This window comes from Camelus dromedarius, chromosome 10, assembly GCF_036321535.1.
Source record: "Camelus dromedarius isolate mCamDro1 chromosome 10, mCamDro1.pat, whole genome shotgun sequence".
NCBI lineage: Eukaryota > Metazoa > Chordata > Mammalia > Artiodactyla > Camelidae > Camelus > Camelus dromedarius.
In genome coordinates, this window is record NC_087445.1 from 34910271 (window position 1) to 34932181 (window position 21911).

At 39.4% G+C, this 21911-nt stretch overlaps 1 protein-coding gene across 4 annotated transcripts in view; it reads right to left on the reverse strand.

Annotated features, from left to right (window-relative positions):
• DOCK8 (dedicator of cytokinesis 8) overlaps window positions 1–21911 on the reverse strand; it is a 223457-nt gene that overhangs the window by 138389 nt on the left and 63157 nt on the right. For 3 of the 4 annotated variants that reach the window (XM_031449810.2, XM_031449809.2, XM_031449812.2), the window contains 3 exons: window positions 16845–16947; window positions 5769–5944; window positions 2938–3009 (listed from right to left, as the gene is read on the reverse strand). In XM_031449810.2, the coding sequence (XP_031305670.1) occupies window positions 2938–3009; window positions 5769–5896 (200 nt within the window). In that variant the 5' untranslated portion in view covers window positions 5897–5944; window positions 16845–16947. Of the gene's footprint in view, window positions 1–2937; window positions 3010–5768; window positions 5945–15739; window positions 15896–16844; window positions 16948–21911 lie in introns of those variants that run through there. The other variant, XM_010999703.3, reaches the window with a different exon arrangement.

Genomic DNA, 21911 nt, shown 5'->3' on the forward strand with positions numbered 1-21911 from the left:
AAGAGAACATAAGGGAACAGAAGGAATGATCAAAGTGCCTAACCGTCTAGATTAACGTTTCAATCCAAAATTCTTAGTTAATAACACTACGTTTTTAAATTAAATTTTAAGTATGACAGCAAAAATATAAATCATAAGGAAAATTGTCGATATAAATTTTATTACATAAATAATTCTGAATGTTAAAAAATTATAAACAAATTTAAAAGACAAAGAGTATACCAAATAAAGAATTTGTATTATATGATAAACAATGGGTTAATATCCTTACCAAATAAAAGTAGGCCTAAAGGTAATTAAGACCAGACAAATACATCAACATAGATGCACAAATTCAATGAATAAGCAGAGCACCAAGGAAAACTTACCAAAGGACAACAATTATACGGGAAAAAAAATGCCCAATCTAAATAATCAAAATGCAAATAAAAGATGGCCTCTTTACAAATAAAACTGGAAATTTATTCAAAGATAACACCCAATATTCTTGAGGATTCACTGCATATATTGTTAATAATCTTTCTGATACATTATTCCCAAATCTTTAAGTTTGTGTATACCCTTAGACACAGATATCCCTTGTGTAGGAATTTATTCCAAAGGAAAAAAAAATCATAACTATACACAAGAATATTGTGACATTTGGGTATAACACTGAAAAACAAGAGATCATCTACACATTAAAATTGAATTTTTGTGTAAATATATTATGCAACCACTAAAAACTGCATTGAGGAAAAATATTTAATAGCAAAGAGGGATAATTATCACTCACTGTGAAGATTGAAAAAGCATGCTTCAAAATAGTATTATAATCTCATTTAATTTTTTATACAAATATATATTCAAAGAAACATGATTCAAATGCAATACATCAAATGTTAATGGTGGTTAGCCGTCTGTAGTGAAATTGAGTGATTTGTGTTTTCTCTTTTTGTTTCCCTATAATCTCTGAAATTTTTACGAGTATTCTAAAAAGAATTCTTTTTTCTTATAAGTTTGTTAAAGATAGAGAAAAACATTCCAATGGGAATTGCCAGGAGGAATGAAAAAGTGCAGTGTCCAAATAGAAAGTAAAAACAAAATGTAGTAAAATGGACCTTTCTATTTATTGTCCCTTCTCAGATTTTTTTAGAACTTTCGTATCCAGAAAGTATCTCTAACTATAATACTTAAAAGTCTGAGAAAAACTTGTTCTGAATTCTTTTATTTATTACTAGCAAAGCATAATCTTATTTGACTTCCTGGCAAACTTGGTTTTCCATTCGAATTAGAACAGATGACGGATTAGCATTTAACTTTCTCTTTAATTACTTTGTACAAGCTTTCTCCTTCTCAGCTATTGAAAACGGTACGCATGACATTACTCCAAAAACATCAGCACAAATTCAATGGCACACTTACAGGAGCTGGATAAAACCCAGTCTCCAAAGTCTTTCATCATTTATCCCATAGAACAGTCATTCTTACTGGAGTACAGGACAGGTGAGGACACTAGAATTTCAAACTACTTATGCATCATCACAGATCCTCTGCTGTTTCTCTAATGGGGTGTGCCTCTCATCGCAGACATTCCCCAGCTGGCTCCCCAACATGTACATACATACAGATTGAGAATTTCAGGGTGTGTAGATGTTTCTCATTAAAAAATACTGTCCAGGTCATTAGTATGCAGACAAAAAGCTCAGGACAATGTTATAGAACATTTAATTAAACCAGGAGAGAAAGGCCTTTTTGACTAGAAGGCAAGCTAGTAATTTATTTTTGGTCACAAATTTAAATGTGACTAAATTTCATTCATTAATTCCCCCATCCCACCCCCTTGGAAATGCATCAGAATGGAAACCAAACAAAACGGTTCTATTTTTTGTGCTTAAAATGTAACTATCTCACTTTGATAGGTGAATGGATGAATAAATGGATGAATGAAACAAACTATAGCAAATCTATGCAGTGGAATATTTTTCAGTGAAAAAAGAAACGAGCTATCAAGCCACAAAAAGATATGGAGGAACAAGGCAAAACTACGGAGACAGTGAAAACATTAAGTGGTTGCCAGGGAGGGACGACAAGGTAGTGCAGAGGGGATTTTCAAGACCATGAAAACTATTCTGTACGACACTCTGGTGGCAGATAAACGTCATAATACATTTGTCAAAGCCATAGCATGTACAACACACAAAATAAGTCCTACTGTAAACTACGGACTTTAGTAAATAATAATGTATCAATATCAGCTCATTAATCGTACCCAAGGTTCCACACTTACTAAGACTCATCCAAGGAAGGATAAATTAGTCAGACAAAGCTACACAAAGGAAAAAGAAATTTGCTCTAACCTTTTATCCATATGTAGGATTTGGCAGAGGGATGAAAGAAGGGAGTGCACGCCCAGAGGGGAAACAGCAAGAACAAAGGTGTGGAGAGAGGACTGAGCTGGTGCCATGGCACAACAGTGAGGAAGAGAGGCAGGCCCGGAGACAGGGAGTGGCTCCAGGAATTGAGGGAAAGAAGTGTTAGTATACAGACTAGGCCAGATTATTAAGACCCTTGAAAGGCAAGAAAGTGATGTTTATATTGATATGGCAGGCAGTAGGGAGCTGTTTGAGCAGGCGAGTAATACAAAATATAGTCAATCCTCATCATTCACGGATTTTGTATTTGTGAATCTGCCAGCTTGGTAAAATTTATTTGTAATTCCCCAAATCAATATTCATGGTCACTCGGGACAAAAAACCCAAAAAACCCCAACATGTTAATAATAGGGGAGATTGTGCGGCGGGTGGTATATAAGAATTCTCAATACTTCTTTCTAGTCAATTTTCCTATAAACCTAAACTGCTCTAAAAAAGTTTATTAATTAAAAATATAAGTGATAAAAACTAACAATGTAAAATAAATACATATATAGAGAAAGAGGGAAAAAAATGAACTTACTTCCGGTTCACAATTAGCCACTCCCGAATATAGGTCTGAACGCAGTCCCTGACGTGAGGGTCTAGTTCAACCCTAATGAGGTGGAAAATGAAATAACACATGTTACTACCAGGTAAAGACAACAAAGCATTCCCCTATATCACAACCAAGGAGAGCAGCAGGATTTCAAATCCCTGTCAACTGCGAACGTGAAGGGTACTCTTACCCACTGCTTCCAAGTGTCTGAAGTATTCCTGAGGCGATAACATTTTCACTTTGATGAGACAAACATGTTGGCATGTGGGTTTCTTTATGACAGAGAATTGTGTTAGACTGTACCTATCCCGGAAGGCATTCCAACACAATACAGGCAGAACTAGCTATAATCACATACAAAACAGTATGTAGAAATACCAATCTCTGACAGGCGTAATCTGGGCATATTTTCTGCCCATGTGTAACCTTGTTAGGACATGCGTGTTTTCCTTTTTGAAAGCCATGAAGAGGAGTAGTGCTTTAAGGAGCTGGCAGGCCCTGGCTTTGGTTGGTGATTATTAATCTGGGCGGTTTTTGTCCACCTGCATGGTTTGTATCATGAGATACTCTTCAAGTGCTTCATCTGGAATTTAGAAATCACTAATTCCCCACAGTAGCAAAGGTGGGTTTTTTTTTTTTTTTTGGTTTGTTTGTTTTTGCCTTTTTTTTCCCCAAATATGTTAGTATTACAGATAAATTGATCTAAATACTATAAGTTTTAATTTTATGGTTTGTAAAAAGAGAGTAAGAACAGTACCTACCTCGTGGGCTGGCTGTTAGTTTTAGCTGGAATAATGTAGAAGTCAGACATGTGGTCCTGGGCCCTGACTACCCAAATCCCAGCCCCCTTCCTAATTAGTTACATGATCTTGGGCCAGTCACTCATCCCTTCTGGGCCTCAGTTTCCTCACCTTAAGTGCAGAGAGGAATAGTGCTCTCCTTTGGAGAGCTGAGCTGAAGAAGTAAGCCACTGTGTGAAAAGGGCTTAGAACAACATCTGGCAGATAATAAAACCTACCTGTGATAATTCACATTTAGGTGCCGTTCACTCTGCGCTAGGCACTGACGCAATTACTTTACAGGTATTAATTTAGTGAGCTGTCAGCTCCATAGAGCAGGCACTATTATTATTCTCATTTTGCAGAGGAAGGAGATAAAAAAGAATCTTGCTCAAAGTCACTCAGCAAGTGTGAGAGCATAGACTTGGCCCGAGGCACTCCCTGTAAGTGCAGGCTTATACCCACTACACCATGACAGCCCAACATGAAGTTCTTGAAAAGGCACAGAGGTTCAGCAGGAGTCAGCTGTTGTTTACTCTGATGATGATGATACTTTCCTGGGCTTTAAGTATACACAAGACTTTTGGGCCATGATTAGAGGTTGTTTTAAAGCCATCAGACAGATAACATATTAGTTATAGATTCTCGTGGCAAGGCAATATTCTACTCAAAAATTGATGCTAAGAAAAAAATTACCACTTCTATCAATTTTCAAAAAACTAAAAATTCTCCTACCTCTAAATGTAAGTATTTTAAACAGGTTTTCCCCAGATTCTGATATCATATGAAGATAATTAACCATAAATTTTACACAAAAAATAAAATTAAATCATTCTCTACCAAAGGTAACAATAATAGGTGTTACCTATTAAAAGTCACATCTGAATAAATGGACTGACAACAGGGAAAAATGTTCCCCAAGGATCACCGTGATTTTGTTTTCTGGGAAGTGAGTACCTTCAGCATGTTAGAGCTGAGTGTATGGTCCGCTGTCCTATGTGAATGAGAACTTTCTAAAGGAGGAGCACATTGTTACACCAGAAATTGATGCATTGTAACTGACTATACTTCAGTAAAAATAAACAAGGAGCAAAGGGTCATAAAAATACTGTATCCCTGTCATCCAACCTTCTTAACTGTGATGAAATAAAATCCAAAAGGGAACTGGAATATCCCAAGTAATGAGGGCAGGGGCTGTGTTTCATGATCTCCTTTCCAGGGCTTTTTGGGGAAGAGCAAAAGTTTGAAAATGTCCAGGAGGATGTGAATCTTAATTTGCTTTCGAAAATGAATACAAATGAAAGTTCATCTGAAACCTCCAAAGAGACATTGCTTTTTACACTATGGAAATAACAGGAGCTTCATCTAAACATAATACCATCATTTGATACCACACCTGTAAACACATCGATTAACCTGCTATAGAAACAGCCCTAAACAGCTCTGCCCATATTCCCACTACAGGGCTCTCCCCCATTGTTTTCCCACTTGATAAAACTTTCTCCAAATGAAGGAACTTTGCCTCATTCATCTTTTTATCCTAGTACTCAGCACATAGTAGATGCTCAATAAATGTGGATTGAACCTACATTTGTCACTTAATCCAATCTCATCTATTGAAACAAATAAAATACTTCTGAATGGAGGCATTGCAATGATTATTAAGAGCATTTTTACAAATGGAGGAACTGAGGCTTCCTGAGGTCACATGACTCACCCACGGTCACCAAATTGACCTGCAGGCAGTCCGGCTCCAGAGCCCGCCCTCTTTACCTCTTCTTAAGCAGTTCATTTTGTCTACTGCAGCCCTTCAGCAGGCTTAGTTCCCACGTGGCTTTTCAGAGCCTCTGCTCAAACCAGTTAAAAAATTATCTACATGGGGTGACAGTACCACAGGAGTCATCCTGCACATCTTGATAGATCTGAATAATGTTACTTGCAAGAGACGTCCAGAAGATGCCAGAAGGGCATCTCCCTTCTTACCGAGAACAGTCAAGACAGTCACAATCCCATCCACAGTTTAAGAATGCCATTTACCCTTCCTCCGGCAGAGAAGGCTGCAAAGTTCGACATTCCTTTGATGTGAAGACCACGTCCAAGTCGTCTTCGGTGAAGTCCCCCAACTCCTGGGCAAGCTCCACATCCAGGCTGTTCAGGTGTGTCATCAGAAGTCCTTCAAAGTCCACTGGCTCCACTGGATCATAAAACTGAGGCTGGGGCAGGGAGAGGAAAAGGAGGTTGCCACACGGTTTTGGAGTAAGAGCACTAAGGCGAGAGAAGATGTGTTACCAGCCCTCCCTCTCTTCTCCAAAGCGCTTGACTCTTCCCAAACAACTGAGGGGGGCTGCCTTTAGAGGAGCTGTCACACACAGAAGCAGCGATATGGAAAGTTAAAGAACCGCAGCATGGAAAGTCAAGTCAGAACATGATGAGTAATTAAAATCACACCCCAAGGCAGAATTTTTCTCTGCTTAATTGCATTTTGATGAGGATTCCTGAGGAGATCCAAAATGAGATCACAGGGCTTTGCTGCATTTTTATAATTTCTCTTGCAAAAGCTCTCTGAGGCCATGTTTACCCAAATACAGTGAAACAGTGAATTACAGGCAATTTTATAGAAATTCAGGCAAACTCAACAGTCCTTCTGTCTGAGGATTTAGGTACGGTGTTTTCTTTGGCCTGAGTTACTCCATACATTGATTCTTGAAAGTACTGCATTCGTAATCACAGCCCGCAGTGAACCAGACTTGGTGGCTGAGACACTCCCAGGCAGTGATTTCCAATTGCTGCTGGGCTTACTGGGGCCAGTTGGGAAGAAATTTTCACTGACTGCAGCTAAATGAGCAAACAAAGGGTAATGGGCTGAGTTTTCATAAGGCTTAATGTACTTGGTCTAAAAGGATCCCTTTTTTTTTGCTCTTCAGTTATATCCCCCCATAGTTGAGGGAGGGGATAAAAGAAATGATAGAAATAGATGGTAATTTAAAAAGTAATTTTCTTTAGTTGATAAGAGAAAAAATTTGCAATATTGACAAATATTTTTTCTAGCTTGTGAAATCCATTTAGATTTAGGGAACCACTGCCATAAGGGAATAAAAGAATCACTTAGACCAAGTTGACATGTATAGTAGTAGTGGTAGTAGTAGCAGTAGTAGTAGTAGTAGTAGTAGTAGTAGTAGTAGTAATAATAATAATAATAATAATAATAATAATAATAATAATAATAATAATAATAATAATAATAATAATAATAATAACTGTATGGTGTTCATTTATGACAGACAACTTGGAGTCATCAGCCCAACAAACACCTCGGATTCTTGACTTGTACTGCCTTGTTATGAAACAAGGACAAATCCAAAGAAAGTGCTGACAAAACCGGTTTTTCATCACCCTGAAACCATACACCAGACTCAGAGTAAGGGCTCCAGGTGGAAGAGGAGGAACAACGCATGGAGGAGGCAATAAAATCGGCACATGTAAGTGTGGCTGGCCCTGTCTCCTCCCACTTAGGGTCCTGGTGCTGATGGAGACAGGAGTGATGTGCGAAGGAGTGAGGACAAAGCTGAGAACTGAGCGAACAGACACCTTCCTAGGCTGAGATTCTCGAAGCGGCTGGCTCACATAATTCCCTATGCCCGCAGGGCCAAAGGGAGCAGAAGAGAAGGCAACAGGACATCCCTCAGCAGCACAGAGCAAAGGCATTCCCCTAGTTCCCCAAGGCTCCAGCGTGGTGTGACTGAGGACAGGGAAGTTTCCCTGTGTTCCTACAGGGACCGTAGTCCTTACAGAGGGCATCTCAAAACAAAGCAACTGGGACCAGCAGGGGCCCAGAAAGCCAGAGATCAGCCAGTGTAGGAGCCAGGTGGGGACAGAGTTTGCAAAGAGACATTTGATTTCTGCCAGAGGGAAGCACAGGCATCATCCACTCTACACATAGAACAAAAAAATCTACTGCAGACTTACAGAAGACCAACCGCAAAGGAGAAGGTGGACTTTCCCACGCCTTATCACAGTGCAGCACAGAGAATTCAGAGGTGAGGACTGAAATGACTTCAACTCAAAACGAAGAAACTGCATTGTCTGCATACTCAGCCTTATTCCTGTAAAGTATATACCTTTGAACTAATAATTGTCGAGCTCTTACATGCCAAGAAGTTGTGCTAAGTCATTATATACATTATCTCACTTAATCCTCACTAGAACTCTGTGAGGCACACACTTTTATTATTCTCATTTTACAAATGAGGACATTGAAGGCTAGAGATTTAATAATTTCCTCATGGTTACAATAGCTGGGAAGTAGCCCATCTGGAATTCAAACCTAGGCAGGCTCATGTTCTTAACTACTCTGATTTTATTTTCTCTTGCAGGCTTTTCAGGGAATCTGGATATCCATAAATAATTAAAACACAAGGTTAAATGTGTTTAGAAGAGAATAAAAAAAAAACCTATTTACCAACATCTACAAGTCCTACTCTGAACTTCTTATGAGACTGGCTACTCAAAGTAATAACAGCAAAGTAATTAATTAAAGTAATAATAAATATAAATTTGTCATGAAGAATATCAATTATTTAAGCAGAGGCATTGAAAACACATACTGAAAAATCATACTGAAGCACAGTTTGAAGGAATGTGACACTAGCACTAATAATTAGTAAGTAGAGGCTGCCACAGAGAAATGGCATTTGTGTGAAGTCATCAGAGAGAAAAAAATTTAGGTCCAGCCAAAGTATTATCCTTATCATGTCCTAAAATTGATTAAAAAAAAAAACCTGGCTGTAATGGCACCTGTTACCTACCCAACAGGTTGCCCGATAGCCAAAGGGAAAGGACAGCCCACTCCCTCATTCAGAAATTATTTGCTGAACATCTGTCAAATGCAAGTCACTGGGTTGGACCTTAGGGATACAGAAGAGTACAGAAGAAGGCAGCTACTCTCACATGTCTTTCCATGGATCTTGAGTCAACCATGAGATGGTGAATTGGCCACCTTTTCACACGTAAAATGATGCTTCCTTTGGAGGGGCAGCTATGACAAAGATGACAGTATCATCACTGAGCACTAACTGTGTGGCAATGGGCCAAATGCAATATACACAGTTGACCATAAAGTCATAAACTCTTAAGGTCTGAATCTATTTCAGGACTGAATAGACTATAAAAATAAACCATAATGATAGAATTATTGGGTATTATGATAGCACCACACACAAGCTGGTAATTAATTACTAGTTTCCCCTACCCTTTGTATGCTGAAACTAACAAGGGAGGACACTTCATTCCAAATGTGATGTAAACTAGTCCTGCTGTTGACAACTGGGTGGAGATTTCAATTACTGCCAACTAGGCCTCCGAGCAAGTTGTTCCTCTTACCTATCAAATAATAACCAGGGACCAGAAAAGATTTCTGTTCTCTAAACTACCTGAAGTTTTAATCTCAAGAGGAGGTTTTATTACAAAGCAATCAACACATACACACATACACATACATGATGCCTATTAGTGAGAACCAAAGGGAGAAAACAAATACTGAAGAGAGTTACAGTGAGATCGCATTTTGTTAGGGGCTGAAGTTTGGGAAAGGGTGCGTAAGGACAGTCCCTAGGGCAGGGCTTGAGCTTTCGGGAGCCTAAAAGACAAACATGAAAATTCACTGTTTTTATTTTCTCAGCTATTGAGCTATATGTGGCCTCCTAGTCAGTGTAAACTCAAGGCTAGTTTAAATGGTATGACCCAAAGTAATTTCAAGGCCATCTTATATAATGAATTATCTCATCATGTCTATCATTTGTTAAAATAATATGAGAAAAAACCCTCAATAATCAAAATAAAAACAAGCAAAAAACCCCATTTTTAAAAGCAACCCCCCCCCACAAAAACCAAAAAACACTTAAGACTGCAAATCACCCTATATCAGGCTTTGATTGTGATGGTTTTGTAATGTGTCAGCTTGGCTTGGTGGAACCACATTCCCCTGAATTCCCTTAGTATTCTTCCAGACGTGGTGGGCTACAAGGGTTTCCTCTTGCCAGAACTGGAGGACAAAAGGGAGGCTGCAGCTACTCTGTAGCATACACATGCCTACTGATGCAAACACTAATCTAGGTGCTGCTGTGAAGGGTATTCCCAATGTAATTAAAGTCCCTAATTTCAGTTGACTATAAGTAATCAAAAGGAAGATTAGCTTGGGTGGCCTGACTTAAGCAGGCAGGTTAGATGCGTTTGCAAAGCGGGTGGAAGTTCAGGGCTCCAAGTTTCAGCTCGTGCCTGTGGAGTTACAGCTTGCTCTGATATTGCCTTCCTGACTGCCCTGAGGACTTGAAGCTTGCTTAGCCAGCCACCACCAGTGGGTAAGCCAGTTCCCTGTAATCAATTCCTTAATATATATACTGCAGATGCATCTCCCACTGGTTCCACTGCTCCGGCCGAACCTGGACTAATATGCCCTCTTTCACTCATTCAACAAATACTAACTGAGGTCCTGAGCAATCCAGTGCTAGGTCGAGGAGAGACAGTCACTGCCCTCAAAACAATTTTCAACATTTCTCTAGTGATTTGTGCAGTATTTCCTTCTAGCTACTTTTTCAGAGACCGGGTCAATAGAAGATGAGAAATACACAAAAGACTATAAATATTCTAAAAGCTTAAATTATTCACAGCCAAATGTTCATTTTTTAAATAAAGGGGGTTTGAGTTTTTTCTTGTCCCCAACGCACATCAAAGGCTAGTTCTCCAGACGTGAGGTAGGATTCAATTTGTTCTGAAATCAAAAATTCTTACAGCACCAGAACCATGTTAGTTCAAAATTAATCTATGTAGCTCTTAGCACAACATAGTATGCAGATAGCACACTGGTAGAAGATTAAAATAACAAATCTGGACACCAGTTCACATTAAGGATACTGAATAACAAAGAAGTTAAATAATGACTCAAATCACACGGGTTATCACAAAGGACCTGGGTGCACTCAGAGACCGATGCACTAAGGATGCATCGTGCTGCTTTTGGTGGGGCTGGCAGAAGAGGCCTGATACTTCCAGGTGCACTGGGCTTGTACCCTCATGCATGTTTACCCCTACGGTCGACCTGGCTGTTCATGAAAGACAAGTCTTGTCAAAATCACCAAAGATCTCTATGTTGCCAAATTCAATGGTTGTTGCTCATTCCTGGTTTATCTATAGCATACTAGACACAGTTAATTGCTCCTTCTTTCTTGAAACAATTTCTTCACATGGAGGGGGACCAAGTGTCCTAGTGAGCCCCAGTCTCTGAAAATCCATGTACCTGGAAGCCCCTCAGTCTCTACCTTTGGGATACCACTTTTTCTAGCTTCTCCTCCTACCATGCACTGTCCCAGGGTTCAGTCCTAAAAGATCTTCTCTTCTCAGTCTGAATCTTTAATCCTAGATGATCTCATCCATGCCCATGGCTTTAAATATCTTCTTTTCATTTCTCTTTTTTAAATTACAAATTTATATGTGCAGCCTCAACCTTTGCCATGACATCCAGGTTGATTTTTCCAATTATACCTCAACATCACCACTTAGTGATCTGCTAGCCTCTCAAACATAACAAAGTCAAAGCTAACTCTTAATTTTCCTGCCAGTCTGCTCTTCCCATATCTTCCAAGTTTCCGCATCTCAGTAAGTGGCAATTTCAATTCACCAGCTGCCCAGGGCAAAATCTTTGGAGTCAATGTTAACTTCTCTCTTTTTTTTACATCTTATATATTATCTGTCAAAAAACCTTACCCATTTTACTTCAGAAATATGTCCAGAATCTAACCACTTCTCACCTTTTCTACTGCCACCATCCCATTCCAAAGCACCACTATCATTTTCTTGAGTTATTGTGACAACATCCTAACTGCTCTCCCCCCCGATCTATTCTCCACATTGGAGCCAGAGTGATCCTTATAAAAAGAACCCTATAAGCAATCCTTAGAATAAAAATTTAGATAGCGCCAAGCCTGGGCTTCCAGTGACTTTCCATCTTTAACAAAGTAAGAGCCAAGGTTATTCCGTGGTCTCTGAGGCCTGTGACCCAGCCTTGACTCCTCTGTGATCTCAACTCCTATTGCCCTCTCTGCTCAGCTCACAGTCTGCTTCTGTACTGTTTCTGGAGTGTGCCACACACTCTGGCTTTGGGGACTTTGCACTTGCTGTATCTTCTAACTCGAATAACCCTCCTTCAAATACCGGTTCGGTTCATTTAAAATTCTTCCCAAGTGTCTCTCTTCCAGACAGACGCCTTTACAGCCCACCCAATCTAAAGCAACCCCCTCTTCTGCGTCACTCTCTATTCCCTATCTCTGTGTCATTCTTAAAAGCACTTACTACCCGTTGATATAGTCTACATCCACTTACTTGTCTATGTTTCTCATCCTAGAATGTGAGCTCATGAGGACAGACCCTTGGTTATATTTACTATTGTCTCTCCAGCTCCTAGAGCAATTCCTGGCACAGAACGAGACCCAGTGTATATTTCCTGAATGAATGAATCCTTAAGACAGTCCTCTTCGCTTTTGACTATCTTTAAGTAAGCAGAGCTGAAGACAGTAACATTCTGGCTTCAGTGACATGCCATAATGGGCATCAATCTGTTTTTACCAAGACTGACTTGATTCCCCTGCTTTACAATAACAGTAATGAAACTCATGCTCTGCAGGCAGGGTGTCACTCATGCTGCCCTCCATTGTGAATCTGCATAAAACTGTATTGACATCTTCATTTTCCATCATGTCCCCTCCAGTGAATCAATGAAACTTAAGGATAACCCAACTCCTTGAAAGATGAAGCACAAAATAACAAGAGCATCAGAAAAATAAAAGAGGACCCTATTTAACAAGTGATCCACCATTTAGATTATCCCCAGTAGTAAGACAAAAAGGTTGCTTTGTTGCACAGAAGCTTAAACATATAACAAAATGAATGCTTGCTAAGGTATGAGACCTCCTCTTCCCCGCCCCTTGACTGTTATATACAAACATGCCATGTAACCATGGTGTTTTGATTTATATGCAGGATGTGGCTTCTTACATCCTTCTCTTCAGCCAGAGCCGTTATGGTCCAGCTGATTCATTACATTTTGCTTCAAAACTTTTTTATTCTCATTTTTAAAAATAACATTTTCCCCCTATAAAAATGTAGGTTAAGGTTATTAAACACGAACAGTATCTCGAATCCTTTCTACTTTAGGGCAAAGATCCCAAACGTTTCTTCTCTTGTATGTTTCACTTTCCTTTCTACATAGAAAAATCAAAAAAATAGTTTTCATATTTTACAGTTTCATCTTAATGAATACCTCAAATACAGAGTTGCTTGCCTAGATGATTGGCATCAGAGAGTGTCCAGCCAATCTGTTCACGTGGCTGTGGCAATGGAGAATTCCAAGGCCAATGGGTGATGTTACACACAGGTGATTCTATTCACAAGCTGCTCTCTCTGGCACTGGCCACAAAGGACTCTGATAAGAGTGTTAGGAGTGTCAAATAGACCCAGGGCAAGTCTATCATCATTGCATTATTTCTAAAAAACAACTCTAAATGGTGGACCCTCTTCATACTCAAAAATGCAAAATTTTAAAATATTTTATCTACTTTGAAAATGTTACAGCTAACATTTACAATGAGTTGAAAAAACAAAAACCCAATAACGTCACCCACAAACACACACATACAAATCAAACACATCCTTCCTCTCATTCAATTTATCAGATTTATAACAGAAGCCACTACATTTATACAAAAATATATCCTTAGGATTAGCAAGTAGTCCTCACTCACCACACTTTCTGAAATTCAGAGCAACCAGGACCAAAAAACCCCTACTTTTCTATGTGCTTCCTACTATTTGTATTACTTCCACCCATGTAAATTCTTGAACTGATCTCCAACCTGGACCACACGTTAAAGTCCCACGTTAAAGGACCTTTAAGAGACTGATACCAAGCCCCAACCCTAGGGACTGTGATGTAATTGTTCTCTGGCCACTCGTAGATCTCTCAGGGACCCAGGTGATTCTAATGAGAGCCAGGGCGGAGAACCTTCCTCTCAACCTTCTCAACCTCTGCCGTCAAGCCTGTTTCATCATGGATCTTCCTCTCTTTTGAACACCTACCACCCTCAAGGCCAGTAAGGATTCTTTGTTATCTGCCCTCCCTGATAGATCAGAAAGCCCTTAAGGCAAAACCATCTACTATTCACCTTCTTTTTAAAATCTCCCACAGTGAACCCATAGTGCTAAATACACAGACAGCAATGTGAGCCTCTATTCACACAGCATCTGCTCTGTCATTCGATATTAACCCTAACTGGGGTAGCATGACTGTGCCAATGGTGCAAATTAGGACACTGAAGCCTTCACAGAGGGGAAGTAGCCTGCCTCAAATTATATAACTAATAAGTGACAGTTATACTCCACCCCAGAGCCATCTGACTGCAAGCTCCTGCCTCCTGCAAAATAACAGCAAACTTACAACTCACTGGGTTTTAAATAACTTGTTGCCAATTAAATACTTCTAAAAAAATCTAACAATTATTTATATCAGCCTGTGAGGTTGTTAAAATGGTGGTTCTATAATCAAAGGTAAGAGAAATAAAGGTCAAAATGCACTTAGTCTTATTTTTCAATTGTCCAAAATCATACAATGAACAGCCTATGGTTTTTCATCTCAGAAAAGTTTTTTTTTAAGGTTGAGAGTCTTTAGGTGATAAACTACTCCTCTGCCTTGCCAGAAATGAACCTTCCCAAAATGTCCCATTATCTTTCTACGAAATGAAATAATTTTTTAAAGGGAAATAACCATGTTAAGTTGATGATTTCTGTTGGAGGAACCTTCATTCGGGAAGATGACTCAAGGGAAAGAACAGCCACTTCATTCTGACATTACAACAGGACAAGCAGGAAAACATTACGGTGATGGGGTTTCCTGAATGGGCCATACATTTAAAAAACAAAAGGGGAATCAAATAAGGTCCTCTTGGCTCCCTCCTGCTACCTGCTCTTCATGCAGTGAACAAGAAGGAACAGGGTTAATATACTGTGCAGAAGCCAGAGTAGAGATCAGGGGAAAGATACTCAGAAAATGTAAGCTGGAATCAACCAGGAGAAATACATTTTAAAGGCTATTCATTTGCAAAAAGAACCAGGAATAAATTATGACAGCTAGGACCACATGATTTTTGTAGAGTGAAACATTTTTGCTACTTCTTTAGTGTCTTCCACTAGAAAGGGAGTAAAGCCACATGTTAATTCTACCACCTCGCTACTGAAGGAATTCATCCCAATTCACTTTCTTTAGAACCTACTAAAGCAGCCTAATCACGAAAAGAATGCCTGCAAATAGGAAGCAATTTTTTTTTTTTTTAATTTGGGACTTTAAGTAAAAGAGATTTCTCCAAAGAAACTTCAGGCTGTGGCTGGCATGCAGCTAAGGGGTTACAGCCTGTTAGCTAAACTTCCTTACAGCTTCTCAGTAGTGATGTACACACTATTTCTCAAGACAGCCACTGCAGAAAGCTGCAGTCAGTTTACAAAAAAGCAAAGTATCGGAGCCCATCTCCCCCATCTTAAGATTTAAAAGTGTATCCAGTCACTTTTTAATTGCATCTTGCATATTTTGGAATACAATTTGAGTTAGAAATTTAAAAAAAAATTTTTTTTTGGTTTTCAAGGAAATACATATCAGCACCAAATAAAACCAAAAAGTGTATCTGATTCATCCTGGATTAAAGCATCTCTAATACACCCGAAAGCATGAATATTATGCACATGATGTGCTTTTACTGTAATTTGCGACTTTGAAACAGACAGGAAAAGTACAAATAAAAAGGGCAGTTTAGCAAGCCACCAAAGTCATAAATGGATTTTTTGAAGATGCCATTGCAAATTACCTCTTCCAGTAAAAGGTGATATACATTTTTTAGTATTACTCTTTCATCAATGACACAACACACAAATTATCCTACTGAAATAACTACAAAGCACTCCAGTAAACATACCTTTAAAAGATACACAGTTACACGGCGTGGAAATTGTTACAGGAGACAAAATGGCGGCTACAGGAAGCTGAGTGGAAGGTTACAAAATTTCTAAGAGCAGAAGTGGTTTTGAAGTAATAAGTGAGAAGCAAAAAATAACCTAACCTCCTCAAGATAACCACTAAAGTACGAAAGTACGGCTGGGCTGTGTGTGAGGAAGTGAATACAGCGGAGGCTGGAGCTCTTTTACAAAGGAAGTGAATACTCACTTCTGGTTTTACAAACCATCTCATTTAAGTCAGATCTAATGCACTTGGCACATGTCTGGCATTTAGTCTTCAAATAATATAATGCATACACACACACTCGAATTGGTGTTAATATACAAACGTAGGCAATTTTCAGCTCAAAAGGGGGAGTGGGTTTTAAAATGAAGGTTTGTACTGGCTGATTCCAATGAGGTGAGGTTTCAGAGAAGGCAAAATTATGATGACAAAAGTGGGTCGTTGCTGACTGGGGCGGTGGCCAGGGGCTGGGAGAGGAGCTCCACTACGAAGGTACCTAATGGTGGGGGGGGGGGGGGGGGCGGGGTGGTTCTTAGGGTAAAGATATATATTTAGATTGAGTACAAGTTAACTCTAAATCAGCCAAATTCATCAAACTGTACAACTAAAAATGAGTGAATTTTACTGTATGTAAATTACACTTCTAAAAGGAAAAAAAAAAGATTTATGTGGCTGAAGGTTTGTATTTAGCTTTTCAGACTTTGAAGTACATTTTTCCAATAAAAGCATGTTGTAAGTGGTATTAAGTTTCCAGCTAATCCTTCCCCTCCCCACTCTGTGAATCATAATTGGGGTCGTGACATCAAGTAATCTGGATGTCCACTGAGTCCAGAGACTTCAGAATCACAACCCTGAGAGGTCCACTTCACACTCTAAGCCTTACTGGAGGGAGGGAGAGAGGGAAATTGTCTAATATCAAAAAGTGGGCACAGAGGTAAGAGCTGGTAGTTGGCAGTAGAAGGTAGCAGTGGGGAAAATCTAAGAAGAATCAGGAAGCAAAGCACACCCTGGGCACTTCTGCCCTTGACCATTCTCTAAGCAAGCCTGTAATTCATACTTACTAGTTGAAGAGAGGGGAAGCCAGAGGTACTTATGCTCTGTCGATGGTACTGGCCAAGGTTTGGTGGGAGGGTAAACTGTTTCCTTATTTCCGCAGAAGAATACCTTGGGTCAAACAGAAAAATCTAAATGGAGTGGTTATTTTTTAAAAAAATCATCACAATTATAGATACAGTCTTTGATACCATTTTATAAAACTTATTCTTTAGGAGGGTAATTGGCAGAAGTGAGTAAAATGTCCTCAGTGCCCTGTGGCTGGATGCTGTAGCTTTGGTGTGACAACATACACCCAGGTCTGCAGTCATGGCTGTTACCCAATACTGGAAGGACGATAGCAGGAGGAAGAGGAAGAGCTTACAGCCCAAGGAAAAGATCCAGGGTGCTTGGCTCCTCTCTCCCAGGTCATTCAGAGGCACTGTCTCTACATGAGGACACTTGGGCTCTGATTAGAGTCCTTTAAACCCCAGGCTGCCATTTTGATCCAGTCACTCTCCTTTCAAGTAGCTGAGCCCTTCTGGTCACTGCCCGCAATAACAGGAAACACCAGAGAGCTGCTAGATGGACACTACCACCTCCCTGCCAGCACCTGAGATGCCACCTGGAATTCCAAGGACTGTGTTTGTTCCAAATTGCTCCTAGCAAGCGATCCTTTGAGTCAGCCACAGTGACACTGCTGAGTCCTCAGACAACATCCCTGGAACTCAGAACACAGTCTCTCCTTAAATCAGTCTTCAGTGGCTGGATTCTTAGGCTAGTCCATAAAACTATTTAAACCACGAGGCCCCTACAGAAAATAACTAGAAACTGACAGATTATTTATGATTAACTGAGATTCTGCACTTGAAACAGGCTATGTATCCAAGAGATACATACATTTAAAAAATTATAATTTAACATACAATACTTAAATATTATAAATAAAGCATATTGTATTTTCTCCATTATAGTGGATACTAGGGCATGATTATTAATTTTCCTGCATGATGAGGTTTCTGACACGATCTGCTCAGCTCCCAACATTGGCAAAGTGGTGCATTTAGAGAGGCAATAAATTTGTCTGGTCCCACCTATGGCATCCATTCTCCCAAGCCAAGAGCACCTCAATTTCCTTTCAGGATTTGCACACTCATGTTGTACAGGTATGACTACAAATCAAAGGGCCCATAACCCAACACAGGACAATTCTCTCTCCTTCCTAGGATTCTGAATGATGGATAGATATGAGAAGAGAAGAAAATGGCTGCAGCAGTCTTGTCAATGGTGGCCCCTTACATTATGATGCAGTGAGGAGTGAAACCCCAGAGAAGTTACAGCAGCCCACATTCATTGTACTCCTTCATTTCCTGAAGTATTTTCCTCCTTTCTTTTTTTAAAAAAGTATGAGAAAATACTAGAATTAGGAGTAAGTCTTCTATTATCCATCAGGGAAATGCAAATCAAAACCACAAGGAGATACAACTTCACAACCACTGGGGTGGCTAGGACTAAAAAGATGGGCAATAACAAGTACTGGTGAGGACAAGCAGTCATACATCATTGGTGGGAATGTAAAATCAAGTCCCTGCTTCGGAAAACAGTCTGGCAGTACCTCCCCCAAAAGGTAAACACAGAGTTCCCATGTATCCCAGCAAATTCACTCCTAGGTTTCTACCCCCCAAAATGAAAACATACTTCCATACAAAAACTTAGACATAAATTCTCACAGCAGCATTATTTATAGCATCTCCAAAGTGGAAACAACCTAAATGTTCATCCACTGATGGATGGATTAAAAAATTTACGGTATATCATACATGGAATATAATTCAGCAATAAATAAGGAAAGAAGTACTGATCTATACCACAACATGGATGAAACTTGAAAACATACTCAGTCAAAGAAGCTAAACCAAAAGATAATTCCTTGTATAATTCCTTGTATGAAATGTCCAGAATATGAAAATCTATAGAGACAGAAAGTAGAATAGATGATGGCCTAGGGCTGAGGGGGGTTGAGGCAAATGGGGAGTGATTGTTAACGGGAATGGGGATTCTTTTGGGGAGATAAAAATGTTCTGAAATTAATTGTGGTGATGGGTGCACAACTCTGTGAATATACTAAAAAATCCCACTGAATTTTACGTGTTAAATGTGTGAAATGTGTGGTACATGAGTTATTTCTAAACAAAGCTGATAGATACAGGTATAAACGTGTGTGTGTCTAAGTGTTCTACAGAGAAAAGAGTGAGGCAAAAATCTGCATGACAACCAGAAATGGAAGGAAAATTTCAGATTTGGACCCCAAGTGCTCAAGAGGCTGATTTTCATTACAAGTTGGATAGTCATCAATTTCAAAAATCAACAGGTTATGGACTACTGCCCCAAACAAAAAGTTCATTTTGCACAAACAACATTGCATCTTGAGTTTGACACCACAGGAACCCAAACTAGCAGAGCCAGAGTATCACTTGCTTATTTCAGAAGCTGACTACTCTCATGAAGAGTGGAGACAGTCAAGCAAAGGTCCTTTTCTGTGACCGAGTTGCCTTTCACAGATAAGACTACTCCTGTGTCTTCTGCCTCCAAGTCCTCCCGCCAAGTCCTCTCAAATAATGAGTTTTAATTTCATGGCCAATTTAAAGCCCTTCCTGTCATAGACCAGAGAGGTCTACCTGAAATGGGGATATCTGAAAACATTCATGAAAGGAAGTGGCATTCTGAGAGAATCATAGAATGGCAGGAGGGACAGGTTCTCACTTTCGTTTTGAAGTATATGTTACCATCCTACAACCAAGCCCCAGTATTTTTTTCATCATGCCATCAGCGTGTTCCAGCTCCCCAGTCCTTCACAACCAGGGTCAGCTGGCATTCCTGTTGCTGTCCCCCTCATAAGCTTCCTACAAACGATCTTCTTTCCTGACACGTCAAGCCTGCCCCAATCATATCTCCTACCCCTACAGAATCATTTCTACAGAGCAACTAAACGTGCCCCTTCAAATCTGTCAAATAAGGAATGAACTGTTTGTCCTTAAAATGAAAACCATAAATCATCCCACGTGGAAAAGAACTGCTTTGGATTCACTTAAATAACTTCAAACTAAAATATCTCTGGAGAGGCCCTACACACATTGAAACTAGAAAAAAATCAGCTGGAATGATAAATGTACATGTTGGTCAAGCTAAGTGGAAATGCTGTGGAATTTTATATCGGTTCAGTGTACCTGGAAAGTAATAGTGCAATAAGCAACAAGAACTGTAAAACTGTCGTTACTCTTTCATCTAACCGTCTCACTTTGGAGAATATACCCCCAGGGAATTCATACAAACAAAAATATAACTCAAACAAAAATGAGCATAAGGACTCTGTATATGATAGCAAGTAACTGAAAATAACCAACATCAGGGAGAACACTGAGTACATAATAACATAAAATACATTAAATAGGATCTTACGATTTAAATATTGTATAGAAATGTGCCAAAGAAATAAATTACAAGTAAAAAGTAATATGAGGAAAAAAACACAAATATTAAACAATATACATATAAAGTTAAATATATATATATGTATAAATAAACAATAAATGTATAAAAAATTAACCTTATACGAAAAGATTCAGAAATCCTTTTGGAAGTTAGGTAAAGGTAGTTTAATAACTCTCCCATTCAGCTTTTCTGTAAAGTTGCTTAGTGTTATCATTTAAAAAAAATAATGTGTGTATATAAAGTACCATGCCGCATAGGGGCACTACTTGGGATTTTTAAAAATTATGTCAACATCAGCTCTTAAGTTTATTGATATGGAACTTTATTCTCAAAAGAGCACCCTCCTTAGTGTCTAAATCAACCCTCTTCTTCTCTCCGCTGGCCCCGTGATGGGGAGCCTGCCTATACAAATAAGACAAGCCCACCAGGGCAAGAGCTCATACAGGTGTGGTGTCCATGCAGGTACTGTGGGTGAGTTTTATTTCCTCTGCATTTGGGTCTCAGACCAAATTCAGTGTGTCTAAGATAACTCTCATGATGATAGATTTATATCATATTTCCTTGCTGAGCTAAGATACTCTACTTCTAATAACTCAAAATGCTTTAAAAATATTATCTTCTTTATTTCTACAAAGTCTATACCCTTACTCAGGGGTTAGAAGGGTGGAACGGGGTAGGTGGCAAAGTTCTATGCATTTATTCAGATGGAGAGATTGTTGGGATATATACAGTTGGGACTAAGTACCAGTGGAATTAATGATGGAGCAGAGCTCGCCAGGTATGGCCTATAAACCATTTGCATCAAGTCATGAGCAGCTTAATAACAATTCAGATTCCTAGGCCTTATGTGAGTCTTGAATCAGCATCTCTTGTGATGTGGCCTGCAAAACTGCATTTTTAACCAGCAACTCCAGGTAATTTTCATGTCCAAGAAAGCATAAGACTCACTGATAGCACAAGTCTATGAGAGAGTAGTTGGTTCATTCATTCATTGATAAAACACTAACAGCATACACGGTGCCAGGCTCACTGCCAACTGCTAGGGATTGAAGTCCAAGAAGATACTGTTGCTGCTCCAGGAAGTTCAGCCCAGTGGGTGGAAGGGAGGAGGGCAGATGGCTAAAGGAATAAATAATTATAATACAATATAATAAGCATTATAACACAGGACTACATACAGTGCCTTGTGAGAGAAGAGAAGGGAGTTACTAATTCAAATTCAAACTAGAAATGCTTAGGAGGTTTCTGGGATAAGAGGACTTTGGAACCACATTTTGAAGAAAAAAAAATCAGTAGGAGCAGGCCTGACAGAAAAGAAAACAATGCATTTCAGGCATCTTTAAAACCATTTCATGACATCTAGACATTAGGTTTCTATACTCCTACTTTAAGTATTTTAAGCATTGGGCTGCCCTGCTTCTTTACCACAGATATAGCTACAAGAACAAAAAAAAGAGTGTGAACTCAGTGACTGAGTCCTGAGCTTTGCCATTTGCCCACTGTTTTGAGGTCAAGTCCATCAGTTAACCAAGCTGAGTCTTAGTTTCATTACATGTAAAATGAAGGGGCTGGCCTATGTGATCTCCTGGGCACCTTTCCAGCTC